General features: G+C 39.0%; 1 protein-coding gene across 3 annotated transcripts in view; it reads left to right on the forward strand.

Annotated features, from left to right (window-relative positions):
* The window catches only part of glra1 (glycine receptor alpha 1), a 114,154-nt gene that overhangs the window by 65,188 nt on the left and 32,196 nt on the right, over positions 1-16,770 (forward strand). For 2 of the 3 annotated variants that reach the window (XM_016995732.2, XM_008116333.3), the window contains exons 4-7: positions 4,386-4,609; positions 12,731-12,813; positions 13,618-13,755; positions 15,779-15,993. In XM_016995732.2, coding sequence (XP_016851221.1) covers positions 4,386-4,609; positions 12,731-12,813; positions 13,618-13,755; positions 15,779-15,993 — 660 coding nt within the window. Of the gene's footprint in view, positions 1-1,385; positions 2,034-4,385; positions 4,610-12,730; positions 12,814-13,617; positions 13,756-15,778; positions 15,994-16,770 lie in introns of those variants that run through there. The other variant, XM_062970265.1, reaches the window with a different exon arrangement.

Here is a 16,770-nt window from a genome sequence, read left to right on the forward strand (position 1 = left end):
AACAGAAAAGGGAGGAAATCGATACATTTTATTCACTCAGGTAGCTGCTATCTGCAGATATTCAAGCCCTCTGTTTTCTTCAGATCCTTCCATTTTCTTGGCCTCCACCTTTCTTTCCTGTCTTCAGATGTGCCTGACTGGTTAGTTTTGCATAAGGCCAGTCACATTATTAATTGTCTTCTGCTATTCAACAGTTTTCTAAAGACATCTTACCTTGGGGAGGAAGAAATGGGTAATTAACTAGAACATGTGAAGGTGACATCTTGAAACCTGGCCCTCCTTACAAAGAGAGAATAAAATTTTATTCGTGCCTCTTAGAAATGTGCTTTCAAGTTCAAATGAAGGTGAGACACCAACAAAAAGAAGTGATGTGGTGCCATTAGTACTGCAGAAAAAGCCCAAGGTGAAATATGGACCAGGCATACAAATCTTGAATTTCTGTCTTTATCAGACTATGCTAAAACAATATTACCTACTTGCAAATTAATTACATTGCACAATTCAATAATAATCATCTCTGTGTAATGTCTGTTATACATACATGTCTGTAATACTCTCTGTAATGTTTTCTTTAGAGTATTAAGAGTTTGGGCATTATGAGTTTGTTACATGATAGGTATGCATGGATCTGGACTACAGTCACTGAGCAATTAAAGTGAAAGAATGCCATTGCCTGGTTTCTTCCATATCTCTTGCAATTAGTACCACAGGTTTATGCACTGTGGAAAGTGTGGATCCTATACTTACGGTGCACTTCTGCACTGGCTTTGAACAGAAACAGAAACATTTGTGACCAAGTTATATGGCTAGAGTCAAGAGAAGATACTGCAAAAGCTGGATAGAAATGCTCTACTAAGGCTAAACTAAAGTTAGGTTATTATATATTTCTTCTGTGGTTAACTCTGATATGGAAGTTTGAGTAGATAACTCCTTCAAATGATTTTTTAGCATTCTTTCATGTAAAATCTATGATGATATTGTGCAAGTGCACAGTTGAACTTGAGGTGCAGAAATATTTAGAAAATCTTAGCTTTTTATCATAGAGTAATAAAATTGGAAGAGACCACATGGGCTATTTAGTCCAACCCCCTGCCATGCTGGAAAAGCACAGTCAAAGCACTCCTGACAGATGTTCATGCAACCTCTGTTTAAAAGTCTTCAAGGAATGAGCTTCCACCACATTCCAAGGCAAAGAGTTAGAAGCCATGTAAGCCGCTCCGAGTCCCTCCAGGGAGATGGGGTGGGGTATAAAAATATTATTATTATTATTATTATTATTATTATTATTATTATTATTATTATTATTATTATTATTAGAGTTCCACTGTTGAATAGCTCTTATGGTCAGGAAGTTCTTCCTAATGTTCAGATGGAATCTCCTTTCCTGTAATTTGAACCCAGTGCTTTGAGTCCTAGTCTCCAGGGCAGGTGAAAACAACCCTGTTCCCTCTTCCTTATGACAGCTTTTCAAATATTTAAATATGACAATCATGTCTCCTCTCAATCTTCCCTTCTGATCTTTAAGATTCTCCTCATTGGACTTAGGGTAGTCCTTCTTCATGGTAACCAAGAATATGCAATAACAGGGGTGCTGATGCATGTTAGAATAGTTTGCCTTCATAACTAATAAATCCAGTCCATGTTCTGATAGCTTTGAACTATGGCAGTTAAAGTGATGCCAAACTTCATTAATTTTGCAGTGTAGATCAGTGGTTCTCAACCTGTGGGTCCCTGGGTGTTTTAGCCTACAACTCCCAGAAATCTCAGCCAGTTTACCAGCTGTTTAGATTGTGGATAAGAGGTTTTCCTTCTGATAGAACAGCCAGTATTACTGTTTTTTTTTAATTATAAGGAGTATGCTTTACACCAGTGGTTTTCAAAGCATGCGCCTCCCCCTCCTTTCCCTCCTCCTCCAAGCTCTCCCTCCTCTTTCCTGCTCCTTCCCCTCCCCCTACCTCCCTTGCTGCCAAAAGCCTTTTTTCCTGGCCATACTCGCCACCCAGATTCTTTCCCCGTCAAGTAGAGTCCTTAAGGTTGTGGTTACAGGTTTGATACTTTATTATTATTTATTATTTATAAAGCATCGTCTATTTATATGGGACTGTAAAAGAAGAGATAAAATTTACCTCCAGAGATTTATAATCTAATTATTTTTTAGATGACAGCTCCTGAATTTGTTAATCTTCTCCTCATAGCCTTATTCAGGAGTAGAGAATTCATAAGAATGGGAGAAACCAAGTAGTCTTTCTTTTGCCTTTCTTCTCTTTTATTGGGTATCCTTTAGCACAAACTTCTGAAAAGTCGAACCCATTGTTAACAGGACACAAAGGCCCCATCTACCTTGCCATATAATCCCATTTCTGAATGCAGATTAATTGTATTGAACTGGATTATATGGCAGTATAGATTCATATAATCTAGTTCAAAGCAGTTAATCTGCATTCTGAAACTGGATTATATGGCTGTGTAGATCCAGCCATAGAGGGTGTTAGGTTTAAAAGAGCACTTTAGCTGACAACCTGGCTACGATAACCTGAACTAGCTTCAGCTGTAGAAAAGTCCTCAAATGGAGGCACATGGAAAGCAAGTTACAGTAATCTAGTAGATATTTATCAAGTATTTATTGGGGTAGACAAGTTTTTTGTCAAAGCTAAATTCTAGTCAATCTGATTCTCAACCCATCTAGAGTAAAAAACTTTTGTTTTTTGTTTTTTTGTTTTGGTCATGCCCAATGATCTATTGCTATCTTATTCTGTGTTTTGGTTTCTGTTCTTAGTCTTCAGCTACCCAGCTGTGTCAGAGCCACCCTCATAAAGTGATTTAATGTTCTTCAAGTTGAGGAAAAATACATAAATTGAAAAGCTAGTAATTCTAAGGACCACTGATTTGCATTAGGAAGAAGAAGATCATTGGTATCTGTCTACAGTTATGTATTACTTTGCAATAAACACACATATAATAACTCCTTCACACACCTTCACTTTATCATCAGCTTCTGACTTACTGCTTCAGGTCATCTCAAGTCAGAAAAGCACTAAATAAAAACCATATATACTTATCACAGCAATTAATTTAGACAAAAGCGGTAACATTGGTTTATGACCCACCATTCTTCTGAGCACATTGAAAATGCAAATGAAGGAAGAGACTCTAAGCTTTTATCGCCTCTTTTTGTTTATGAAAAAAAGCCACCTGCTTCTTTTCTCCTGTGAGGCTGAGGAGGAAAGCGACAGATGGCAGAGGGGAACCTTTGTTTGAGTATCTCCAGGACAAGCCAAACCAAACTCTTTCCTTGGACAATAGGACAATAGGAGGCAGCTTCAGTTTCCTTTGTCTGAAACTATGGCTTTCCCTGCTCTGCTGTCTGAGCAGGGAGATGTAAGACATGAGGTTATGAAGGTTATGAAGCAAAAGCCCCCTGGGTGCTAGTGAAACAAGGTTTGTTAAATTACAGGGCAAGCCCATAAAGACTGGAGCATTGTCTCATTCTGCAATTGGACAAAAAGAGCCTATGAACCAAGGGGCTTTCTCATGGCAACATTTCTTTCTTTCGCCTTTCTCTTGAACCCAACCCCAAGATTTGCCATTAAGCACAGTGAAAAGGTTGCCCCAGGTGGCATACTTGGGGTATTATGAAAAGGCAGCAAATTATTGGTTATTTTGCTTCTCTTTGCATTTGTACCATCATATTGGGAAAAGAGATGCTTGTTTTCTGCCTCAAGTATCAGAATGCTTTGGCTAGATTTAGACTGTGATCTTTTTTCTTTTTTTAAAATGATGTTGTACAAGAATGTGTGTTCATTGCTTTGTATATTCACTGCTTTGCTGGCTGGGTAGGGTTGAAAACCTTTGTAAAGCTCATTTTTATATGCAAAAATTTATTGCTCTGACACAAGTGTATAATGGGGTAGAGACTGGGCTGTTTCCTTAGTCGATAGTTGACTAAGCTGTATGATGTAAGATGCACAATTCGTTATAAGTGTGACGTCTTTATGAAATTAGTGTGAAATAAATCCTGTAGATTGTAGTACTCAAAAATTAAATTTGTACGCTCTGTTCTATCATACGTAATACAGCACCACCGTCTCGTACAATAGTCTGAAAATGGTGTGTGGGGCAGGTGTTGTGAGCTGCAGCTGTTTGCCCTGCGACAAACCCCTTGGCTAAAGAGCTAAAAATAAGGACGGTTAGCTAAGAAAGAGTACCAACAGAGAAACTCACAGACTAAGGGCATGATCCTAATGGTAATAAAGACTGAAGATTTGTTTTTTCTCATTCTTCTTCAGCTACTTTTCATTGCTGTCCTTGCTGCACTTACCACTACCATTTGAGGCCTTTTCTTTTGGATACTCAACAGTAATGTGGGTTTTATTTCTTCAATGCAGGATTACAGAGTGAATATTTTCTTGCGACAGACATGGAATGACCCTCGACTGGCATACCATGAGTTTCCAGATGATGCCCTGGATCTGGACCCATCTATGTTGGACTCCATCTGGAAGCCAGACTTGTTCTTTGCCAATGAGAAAGGAGCTCACTTTCATGAAATCACAACAGATAACAAACTCCTACGCATCTCCAAAAATGGCAATGTCCTGTACAGCATCAGGTGAGGGGAAAGGGGAAAAATTATTTAATAGGTCTTCAGAGGAGTAGAAATTATACATGTGACCAAAGGCCCAGTCACAATTATAATGCTACATTTCTCTTTAAATGCCATGCCAGCATCCCACGGGATCCTAGGATCTGAAGTTTGTGGAGGGGTCTTTAGAGTTTGTAACCAGAGAGCTCTGCTACTGCCTCTTACCAAACTATAAATCCCAGGATTCCAAAGTATAGAACTATGTCAGCTAAAGTGGAATGATAGCGCTAGAACTGTGCAGTGTGAATAGACTCCTGATGTGGAAGCACGTTTGATGACTGTGGGGTGCAATGTAGTGATGTCCAGTGGTTGCCATGTCAGTTTCATTCCAGGCATCAAAAGAATAATCCAAGGTGCTGAAACTCCTTTATATAACCCGTTAAAATTCTAGAATGAATCCCAGAGTAGGTTTTCCACAGCTCTGACATGAAAATCTTTGGTCTTATATGAACCATGAACTGCCAGTAGTTTCATTTCTGAAAACAATGATGCACAAACCCGTGTTCAGTTTTAACGTATGGTCCAAATGGATGGAATATTGGTGGAAAATATTATATTTTATAGTAAGAGCCAGCAAAGGTGTAGTGGTTTCAGTGTTGGAGCAGGACTCTGGAAGATCAAGGTTCAAATACCCATGAAATCCTAGAAACCGACTGGTAGCTTAGACAAGTCGCACACTTTCAGCCTCCTAAAAAGAAGGCAATGGTAACTCCTCTATACAAAATTATGCCTGGAAAATCCTATGAAATGATCACCAGAGTTCAGAATCAAAATAAAGGTATGTAGGAACAAAAACAACCTTTTGTAATCTACATGTCTCAAGATTTCCCCAGAATTAATGAATGTTTGTTTTTTAAAAGGGAACTTGAAATAATGGAGACAGAAAGTCAGAAGGGACCATAAGGGGTATTTATTCCAACTCCTTACCATTCAGAAATATACAACCAAAGCACTCCTGGTAGTTGACCTTCCAACTTCTGACTAAAAACTTTCAAAGAAGAGAAGTCAGGCATGTTCTGCAGCTGTCCATTCCACAGTTGAGCAGTTTTTACAGTCAATAGGTTTTTCCAAATATTTCGGTAGAAACTTTTTCTTATAATTTGAGTCCATTGGTTTATATTCTAGTCTCTGGAACAACGGAAAACAAACTCACTCCATCTTCTACATGACATTCTCACAAATACGAGATGTATATAAAAGATGGCTATCAGATTATTTATTAGTATGCTCCAGAACCTTGCTCAGAAATGGAAGGTTGGACTCTGACTGATAGTTGTCCAGATCACTTCATAGTCTTCTGTTCTCCAAGCCGAACACACCCAATCATCTAAGGGTGCATCTGCACTGTAGAATTAATGCAGTTTGACACCAGTTTCACTGTCATGACTTAATACTCTGAAATCATTGGAGTTGTAGTTTTATAAGATCTTCTCCACCAAAGAGTGCTGGTACCTCACCAAACTAAAAATCCCAGGATTCCATAGCATTGAACCAGGGCAGATAACATGGTATTAAACTGTAATTAATTCTTCATTGTAGATGTGCCTGACATTATTCCTCATAGTACTTGGTTTCGAGATGCCTCACCATTTTGGTTTCACTCCTCTAAACACATTTCAGCTTGTGAATATCCTTGGTGAACTGTGCTACCCAGAACTGGACTTGTTGTTCCAGACAAAATCTGACTAAAGCTGAAGACAGTGGTAGTATTTCTTCCATCTGGATACTATATTCATATTGATGCTACCTAGAATCCCTATAGCTTTTTTGCCTGCTGCATAACATTCTTTAATTTGTGGTTTATTACAACTCCTATATTCTTTTCACTCCTCCTATATATTAGAACTGAGTATTTCTCTCATAATACCATTCATGTAACACAACCTTTCCTAACTTCATGTATTCCAAATGTGTTGCACTATCAGTCATGCTGGCTGAAGATGACAAGGGGTGTATTTCTCAAAGGATGCTGGGATAGAAAATTGTGCAGCAGTATTTCAAACACCTCTGATTGGCTATTGTGAAGAATAAGATATTGGGTTTGCTAAGCTTTCTATATGATCCGGCCATGTTTCTCTGTTCTCTATATAGTGGCAAGACTATTTCATTCACCTTCAACAATAAGCTGCGGTTTTGTGTTCCCTTGGTTTTTAAATTAGATACTTTAAAGCTATGTGCTTTCCCTTTCCTCTGTTGAAGTGCTCATTTTCCATCATGATGATGATGATTTTTGAAATGACAAAGAACAGGGATGCCATTGCCTTTCCTGCAATATGCCCAGTGTTGCGTGTATCACCTCCATTACTGTAAAGCAAAATAACCTTGTGGTTGGCATAGGGTAAGTCTCAGCACAAGCAGTAGTAGAAAATGCCACATAAAAAGCATGTGAGATTTTACCATCTGAAAAAGTTAGCAGCTTCAGACATCCGTTGAAAATTTACATGTAGTAATTTGATATGAATTGAACTTTTATTTGACTCAAAAACATATGCTTTGGACTGTAAAGAGAATGTTAGCAGTATCTAAATAGTCTCAGTGGTGACAAACAAACAGCGTGGTTAAACACATACAAAAAGCTAGAACTACTAGTCAGTCTTGCACATGAGGTATTAAACAATACTAGAGCTGAATCACATTATTTAGCATTCCTCAGCATGAGCATGTTTTTCTTTATGAGGCGGAAATTGCTGGTGTGACTATGATAATCTTGTGAATTTCAAAACACCATTGATTTTGTCATCTTTCAAACACTGAATCAAGGGATTATGCAGTGGAAGTCAAAGTCTTGTTCATTCCTGTATCATTAAGACAGCTAGATGTGCCTATGGACAAGGCTTATTGTTGTGTTGGACTTTCCCATTGTTCCAGTATTTTTTTTTAAAAAAATAGTTACTGTTCTAAAAAGATATGGACAGAAGGGAGATTGCTGTATGTTGATGAACCATGTTATACCTTCCTTAAAATAAACTAGATTATGCATCAAACATCTGTCTGATCCAGCAAAGCACTTCTTGCATGTTGAAAATTTAATTAATGTGTACTTAGAAGTAAATCCTATTGCATTCAATGGGACTGTTACTGTTGCTGTGTTTTCAAATAATTTCTAGATGTTGACATCCTAAGGCAAAGCTATCATGAGAATCTTTGGCAAGGTTTTGTTAGATGGGTTTTCTCAGTGCCTTCCTCTGAGGTTGAGAGTGTGTGACTTGCATCAGGTCACTCAGTGGGTTTCCATGGCTGAGCAGAGATTTGAACCCTGACCCCCTTGAGAGTCATAGAAGAGAACTGCTAGATAAATGCATATCAGGTTCCACATTCAAGATCATTTAGTGCATATTATACCTAAATTGTTCTGAAATTCTAAGTATTCATTTTTGCTTTGTCAATTTGCATCTTGTCAGGGTGATTACAAAAAAAGAGCCTAAGACTGAACTAAACCCACTCCATCCTATCCAACAGTAGCATTTTGAAAGTGTGACACGGGTTGAGAATGTATAAAGGGATCTTCTCCGCACTGGGATATTAAAGTCTGAAAGATAACCTAGATCACTCTCCTTTGTTTTTAGGAGAATGGGATTTGTTTTGAACAAGGGAGGGCAAATCACACACTGAAAATTAGATGGTTTGGGCTGTTTCTCTGATATTTCTCAGCACAGTAACTTTTAGATCATTGGATTTCTGATTAATTTTATGCAAGATGAAATAACTGAACTTGTTTTAATCTTGAAATCATCCACTTTGGTCACCTCCAAATCTGCCTTTTCAACACCCCTGTAAAAGAATGAAACTAAAAACATGCAATTTTCTTGTTAAATGTAGGCTAATGACGGAGAGTAAAACATACTCACACACAATCCTAAAGTCTACCTTTGTGTGAACCCACTTATGTTTGCACATTCTGGCTCACTGATGCCTGGCAGCGCAATCCCAAAATGCACAGAGGCATATCCCACTGGGACACCTGGCTCATGTCGCAGGTGCCATGCTGGTTTCTGAGGAACAAAACAATAGCGAGGAATATAATGCAGACAAAAAGAAAAACCAGAGGTGGCTTCAGTTCAAACAGCAGACATCAGACAGCCAAGCAGTAACCAAAGCACGTAGCCCAGGGCCTGGGGAACTTAAAGCTTTAATTCACACAGCTGTTTGAAATGCTTTCCAGGTAACAATAGGTACATAATAAAACAACTGCCACCAAAGGTGACCTACCATTCATTGTTCTGCTTTGAGAGGTGAGAAACATGTTTTCTCATACCTCTGCTGTTTGAAAAGTCTTCTGAGAGGCAATACTCGTGTAAGTTGATGTAAGGAAACAGGGATTGGTGTCAGCAGTTTGCACTCATAATTCTGTTAATCTAGATGTGTGTTTTAGGACTGGGCTGTAGCACAGCTGGTAAATCACCAGCAGTAATAAGATTTACCAGCCAGTTCAAAGCTCGGTGGGGATGAGCACTCGGCTGTCAAGCCCAGCTGTTTACCTAAGCAGTTCAAAAACAGTTTATAAGCTGTAAGTAGAGAAATTAGGTACTGCAAATTGCAGTGGAGGTATTTTATGACACCATAAATAACAAGACAAGAAATGTGGTGACCGAGAGGAAGGTAGAAGGAGAAAGTCCTGATGGCTTTTCAACATAGGAAATGGAGCAACAGCACCCCTGTGACTAAATCTGAGCGCAACCTCAACCTCCAAGGAACCAAAAAACTGGACTTCAAGACTACATACCTTCTTCTATCTGTCTTGTGTTCTATTCTGTCTTGTCTCCAAATGGCATTGCATGTTTGCCGTGTATGTGGACTGAGCTCTGCACTGAGTCCCCTTGGGGAGATAGGCCGGAATATAAATAAAGTGTTGTTGTTGTTGTTGTCATCTTTGACAAGTCAATTGTGGGATATGAGGGAACTGCAAGTGCTCAGGCTAGATTAAGGTGTATGGAGCCCTAAAGCAATTCCAAGAGCTTCCCACTTGGATTGGAGTTTTGGCTACCTGCTGTGGTTGATCAGGCTTAGCAATGTTGCCCATTGTCTAATGAGAGCTAGTCTCTTTCATGCCCAAGGGAATGGGCTCTGGTAATCCTTCCCCCTGTGTATGCCCCTGCTGATATAACCAAAATCAGTCCTACTTTTATGCCCATTTTTTCATTTCCACCACAACTGGAAAACAGAACTAAGCTGGGTGGTAAATGCTACCAACCTTTGGGAAGGGTAGCTAGAGAAAGTACTACAACCACCCACCCCCATTCACACCTTACCAGAACCATTTCTGCCTTGATAGTATCATATACAAACCTACATGTGAATGTGTTGGAACATTTGTCCAGTTGTGTGTCCTCTAAATGTTCCAAATCTGGTTACGACTGTCACAGTCGATTTTCTATCATTCCACTTTTCAGCTGCTTTTAAAATGTCCCAGTTTCTCTCTCTTCTTCCCATTAAGGGTTAGAAGGCACGATCATCAAGTTTGCAGACGACACAAAACTGGGAGGGATAGCTAACACTCCAGAAGACAGGAGCAGAATTCAAAACGATCTTGACAGACTAGAGAGATGGGCCGAAACTAACAAAATGAAGTTCAACAGGGACAAATGCAAGATACTTCACTTCGGCAGAAAAAATGGAAATCAAAGATACAGAATGGGGGACGCCTGGCTTGACAGCAGTGTGTGCGAAAAAGACCTTGGAGTCCTCGTGGACAACAAGTTAAACATGAGCCAACAATGTGATGCGGCTGCTAAAAAAGCCAATGGGATTCTGGCCTGCATCAATAGGGGAATAGCGTCTAGATCCAGGGAAGTTATGCTCCCCCTCTATTCTGCCTTGGTCAGACCACACCTGGAATACTGTGTCCAATTTTGGGCACCACAGTTGAAGGGAGATGTTGACAAGCTGGAAAGCGTCCAGAGGAGGGCGACTAAAATGATTAAGGGTCTGGAGAACAAGCCCTATGAGGAGCGGCTTAAAGAGCTGGGCATGTTTAGCCTGCAGAAGAGAAGGCTGAGAGGAGACATGATAGCCATGTACAAATATGTGAAGGGAAGTCATAGGGAAGAGGGAGCAAGCTTGTTTTCTGCTGCCCTGCAGACTAGGACACAGAACAATGGCTTCAAACTACAGGAAAGGAGATTCCACCTGAACATCAGGAAGAACTTCCTCACTGTGAGAGCTGTTCGACAGTGGAACTCTCTCCCCGGGGCTGTGGTGGAGGCTCCTTCCTTGGAGGCTTTTAAGCAGAGGCTGGATGGCCATCTGTCGGGGGTGCTTTGAATGCGATTTCCTGCTTCTTAGCAGGGGGTTGGACTAGATGGCCCATGTGGTCTCTTCCAACTCTACTATTCTATGATTCTATGATTCTATGATTCTAATTGTCGCTTCTTTGTCCTTGGTTGTTTCCATTGATGCAAACCGAGTTCAAAGTGCAAAAATATTTTTTTCTCAATGAACCCAACTATGTGTGTGTGTGGGGGGGGGGGGGATATTATACAATCTTGTATATCTGTTTCAATTTTCCTCTCTGAAATATTGTAGGGTATATTTGCACCACTGATGAACCAGCCTTGTCCATCTGCCATTAAACTAACCATGGATCATGTGCTCTTTAGGCTTTGTACAAATCAAGAAACACTAGGTTTCATGCCTATATTTTATGGGATATGACTGCACACATTCTAATACTATCAGTCTTGGGCACATTTTCCTCATTGTTTGATAGCTGAGAGTCCACCATACCTGATCAGCTGCTTCATGTGATGTTCCTTTTGCTGATTCTATCACATCAAACTTCTGGTGTCAAAGTTTTAACATTCCGACAAAGTTTTTTAATGTTCTCTAAAGCACTGCTTCTTAAACTGTGTGTTCCAACCCCAAATGAGGCTCCCTTAGCTCAATGTTGGGATCACAGAAAATTTATCAACAGAAAAAGTTTTCTGAATGCCACCCATTTATACAAAACTGTTAGCACCAACGTTCAGTGTTTACAGTGGACTCTGCAGAAAATGATTCAGCTGTACTTCACAAAAAGAGAAAGCAGTCTATTTGGCAATCATTGAAAATGCTGATTTATTTCCAGTAAATGTCCAGTTTTTATACCTATTTTATATAGAGTCATATAAAAGTTTCTTGGGCAGAAAAGGCTCAAATGTGGAAAGAGTTTAAGAAGCCCTGCTCCAAAGCAATGATTCTCAAATTTTGCTCCTTAGATGTTTCAGACTTCACCTTCCAAACCCATGGTCAATGATCAGGGATTCTGAGAGTTGAAGTCCAAAACATTTGAAAGTTGAGCACCATTGCACTAAAGTGCAAAACTGACATGGCAGGGGAAACATTCCAACCTTGTATGCTATGAGACATTCTGGTTTTGCATGTATTTGTGAAAGTTTTTTTTATTTGTGTAGAAATGCATACATATGAAGGAGCTAAATCTGAATAATTACAATAGAACAAAAGAAGAACAACAGTTAAATGGTGATGATGCTAAAGGTGATATTGGGAAAATAGCCTACAATATGAACACCGTATCCACAGCGAATACATTCTAGGACACACACATGCATTGCATATCTGAAACCGTCAATAAAGTGAAGCCTATATTTTGACTATTCTTGGGCCAGAAGCATACCATACTATCAAATTGGAGGATCTAGGAAGAGCTATAAACAATTTTGGAGTGCAGGATAATTTTTTGGAGTGTGGGCAAGTGAAACTGTAGATATATTGAATCTACGGATAAGGGATTCATAGTGTACTTCCAACAGGAGTTATGCCTTTTCTGTCTCCCTTGTCCATAGGACCAAGGCTGAACATATAACCATGAAGTAGTAACATTATTTATTTATTTATTTAAAACATTTATATTCCACCCTTCTCACCCCGAAGGGAACTTAGGGCGAAGCACAACATATATACGGCAAGCATTCCATACCGGTTCATAAAATAATTAAAACATTAAAAACATTAAACATTAAAACATTAAACATTGAAATCAGTTATATCTACTTTAAAATCAGCTGTTTTATATCATGATGGCTTAAATATGCAGTTGTCATGTCCGCTAGAAATACCACAATTGTTTCACTGATTTGTTTCACTTCACAGGATTACCTTGACACTGGCTTGCCCTATGGACCTGAAGAACTTCCCCATGGATGTCCAGACATGTATCATGCAGTTGGAAAGCTGTGAGTCCGGAAGGCTTCCAAGTATAAAAATAGCTTCCATTCTGTAGATACGCACAGACCACATCATCTGTTCAGCTCTTTGCCAAATCCTCCAATTATGAAAAAGAAACTGGGGGACAGTAGGGAGAGATGAAGCATCGGGACAGACTGTGTGTCATGTGCAACTTTTCATGCTTCTCTGATCACACTCACTGACAGTTGTTCAAGCAGTCCAGCTTAAATTTAGCTCAGATAGTCCTTAGAGACTACTGTGAAATTATGGGGGAAGGGGTGGAATCCCTTTCCCAGTGAAGAATGTGGGACACAATTTCCACTAAATCATTAGCTCTCATCCTCTGTATTTTATTCTTGTCTGATCCATTTAAAGGTCAAAGGGGACAATGTAATAAATGTGCTTTTTCCCCTAAGTTGTTGGCATGCATTTGGTTATTTGTATCCCTCACTGTTTGAAAGAACTTAGATCATGATCTTCCACATTTTCCCTTTCCTGCTGCATATCACTGACTGCCAGTTATGGTGACCAGGAAATGCAGGATGTCATCCTATAGCATCTTATATCTGTGGAGGAGAAAACATTTTGGTCATTTCTGCATGTTTCTCTCAACATCTTGGGCAGACTTCAAGCTCTCTTTACAGGAACGACATTCATTTTATGGGTGGCCAATCCCACCTTCTTGCTGCTATTAAACAAAATCTATCTGCCAATGGGTACTATTCTTTACCATGTCAACCAAGTTATTGACATTTACTAAAAGTCCCAGTTAGTCTTCAAATGTTTTGTCTGTTTTCTTGGTCTCTCCACAGTTGGATATACAATGAATGATCTGATATTTAAATGGCAGAAAGCGAATGCTGTGCAGATTGCTGAAGGGTTAACCTTGCCTCAGTTCATTCTGAAAGAAGAGAAAGATTTGCGTGATTGTACTAAAGAATACAATACAGGTCAGTAATGAAAGACACATGCCAAGCCTTTGTTACTAGAAATAATAAAGGGTTCATCTGATGAAGAGATGACAGAAGAGTTGTTTTTTAAAGTATTTTTATTAAGTACGAGATAATAGATAGCTATTGCATAAACACTTTATATATAGTGGAATATTTCAATATTATCTATTCATCTCTTTTACAAAGTTATTAATTTTTTGACTTTTCTCTCTCTTTTTTCCCGCCCTCCACCCCCACCCCATAGCCCTATCAACATTTTCCTCTATATCTATATTTTATTATGCCATTGTGGATAAATGTGTTTTATTTTGTTTCATTTTGTGTTACCTATGTATTTTATCGTGTTTTATTGTGATTGCTTGGGCTTGGTCCCATGTTAGCCTCCCCGAGTCCCTTCGGGGAGATGGAGGTAGGGTATAAAAATAAAGTTGTTGTTGCTGCTATTGCTGTTGCTGTTGCTGTTGTTGTTATCTGTAACTGTGAACACAATTTTCTTAGTCTTGATATAATATTTCTGTTGACTTCACCACTGTTCCATGTAGACAGCATTTCTCTTTAATTTCTTCTATTTTGTCTTCCAGCACATCATCTCAAGTTATATGTGCTATAATCATCTCGAGTTATATGTGCTATAATGTCTGATTGGACTTGATCAAATAGATAATTATTCCAGTTTTCCATATTCCATTTTTTTCATCTTTCCATCCTCCTACTATTCCTGCCTTGCCTGCTAAAATCATTGGTCTAAATAAACCTTGTTTTATTTTTTTTACACAGATCTTATTGTTCCCAAGTATTCCCATTAACATAAAGCACACATTTATTTGAATTGATGTTTTAAATAATTTCTCAATTTTCTTTACTATCTTTTGCCAGAAAATTATTGTCTTTGGGCAGTCCCACCCCATGTGGGTGTACCATCCTTTATTTGTTCCACAATGCCAGCATGTTGAGCTTATTTGCATTCCCATATTTGATAATTGGGCTGGTGTTCTATACCATTTCCATATAAGTTTTTTTTCCAATTCTTTATACTTCTCCATTTTAATTTTCTTAACTCATTTCATTAGTTCTTCTATTATTTGTCTTATGAGTTGGCCTTCTTTCTGCCATTTATTTTGTAATGCTCTTATAATATATTCATCATCTTTGATCAAGATGACCAAGGAGTGACACTTTTTAAATACCTCAAGGGTTGTCACAAAGAAGCAGGCAGGCCTGTTCTCTTCTGCTCCACAGAGTAGAGCCAAGTCAAATGGTTTGAAGTTACAGTACTATAGATTTTGATTGAACATTTAAATTTAACTCCTTGATAGTGAGAGTGGTTCAGCAATAGAATAAATTGACTAGAGAGATGATGTGGTCTTCTTCTACGGATGTCTTCAGGAAAAGGCTGCTACACAATCAGGGAGTTGAAGTAGGTGGCCCATAAGCCTCCTTCCAACTTTATGATTTTGTGAACCTATGACAATTCTAGTTATGGAGTATTTCTCTCTAGTGGTAAAAAGAAACAAATCCTGTTTCATAAACCATAAAAATGATAATACCCTAAGAATCACCAGATCCCATCTGAACTTGGAAGCTATGCAGGATCAGTTCTGGCTAGTACTTTGGATAGGAGATGCTGTAGGTTATCTTTTGGGGAAAGGAACTAGCAAAACTATGTGTTTCTTGCCTAATCATGGAGTCACCATAAGTCAACAGGTGACCTGAAGCTCATGCACACACATGCTAGTGATATTACTACAACACATCAAAGAGTCTGGAAGAGAACGTAAAATGAAAGACATAGTATTACTGCTCCTTGGTTTTATTTTTCTCTTCTTCTCAGTTGTATTGGTCACATTTCCATTTAATGCTGATATACATCTTTGTCCATCATACAATGTGTGTGAAGAAGGAAATGGTAATCATGCAGTGGACATGTTTTTAAGTCCTTCATTCCACCAGGAATTCTATTTGCTCCTAACAGGCCCCCTTTAAACTAACCTTTTCTCATTGGATCTCTTGTAATTCCTAGGTATGTTCACCTGTATAGAAGCCCGTTTCCACCTGGAGCGACAGATGGGCTACTACCTGATCCAGATGTACATCCCCAGCTTGCTGATTGTAATTCTATCCTGGATCTCCTTCTGGATCAACATGGATGCTGCACCTGCCCGAGTTGGCCTGGGCATCACTACTGTGCTTACTATGACCACACAAAGCTCTGGTTCCCGAGCATCTTTGCCCAAGGTAATGTGCTTTACTTTGTAGAAAACAGGAAATAGAGAACTCCCCCTGAGAGCTCAGCAATAGGTAGAGTTTAGAAATATTCAGATGTTTTTTTGGTCTATAGTTCCCAGAATCTGCCAACCAGCATGACCAATCAAAAAATATAACCTTTTTCAAGTTCTGATGATAAAATTTTTGTTTTGCATGCATAATGCTTCAGAATGGCCATCTGTTGGGGGTGCTTTGAATGCAATTTTCCTGCTTCCTGGCAGGGGGTTGGACAACTCTATGTTTCCAACTCTATGATTTTATGATTTCACTTTCCAGCATCTACAGTTTAAAGGTTGGTTAGAAGCTTATGGGAAAAATGCTTCCCAAAATATGAAAAGCGGCTGCTGCCAGCCAAAGCAGACAATCCTTTGTTAAAGAGACTAGTAATCTAAATTGGTATAAAATCTCACAGTATAGTCTTGCAGTGATGTGTACAGCAATATCTCTCAAGATATGTACTGGCTACATTCAGCCCGTTGTTCCTGGCACTTCCAACTCCCTCGTTCCAACATATATAACCAAAGGATTTCCCTTTCTTCACAGCAACTGAGTGTGTGATTGTAGGCCTTTTCAACTTTTATTCCACCATGCTGCTACCAAATGTTTTGTTTCTAGAAATCTCTTGCATGCTTCCAAATGTGGAGGTTTTTCTCAGAAAACCCCAGTGTAACTCAATGAGGCCAAATGAGAAGACTTCCATGGTGCTCGTTGAAATCACCAACAATAAGGGAAAACACAAAGGGAAGG

Source organism: Anolis carolinensis, chromosome 2 (assembly GCF_035594765.1).
Source record: "Anolis carolinensis isolate JA03-04 chromosome 2, rAnoCar3.1.pri, whole genome shotgun sequence".
NCBI classification, from domain to species: Eukaryota; Metazoa; Chordata; class Lepidosauria; order Squamata; family Dactyloidae; genus Anolis; species Anolis carolinensis.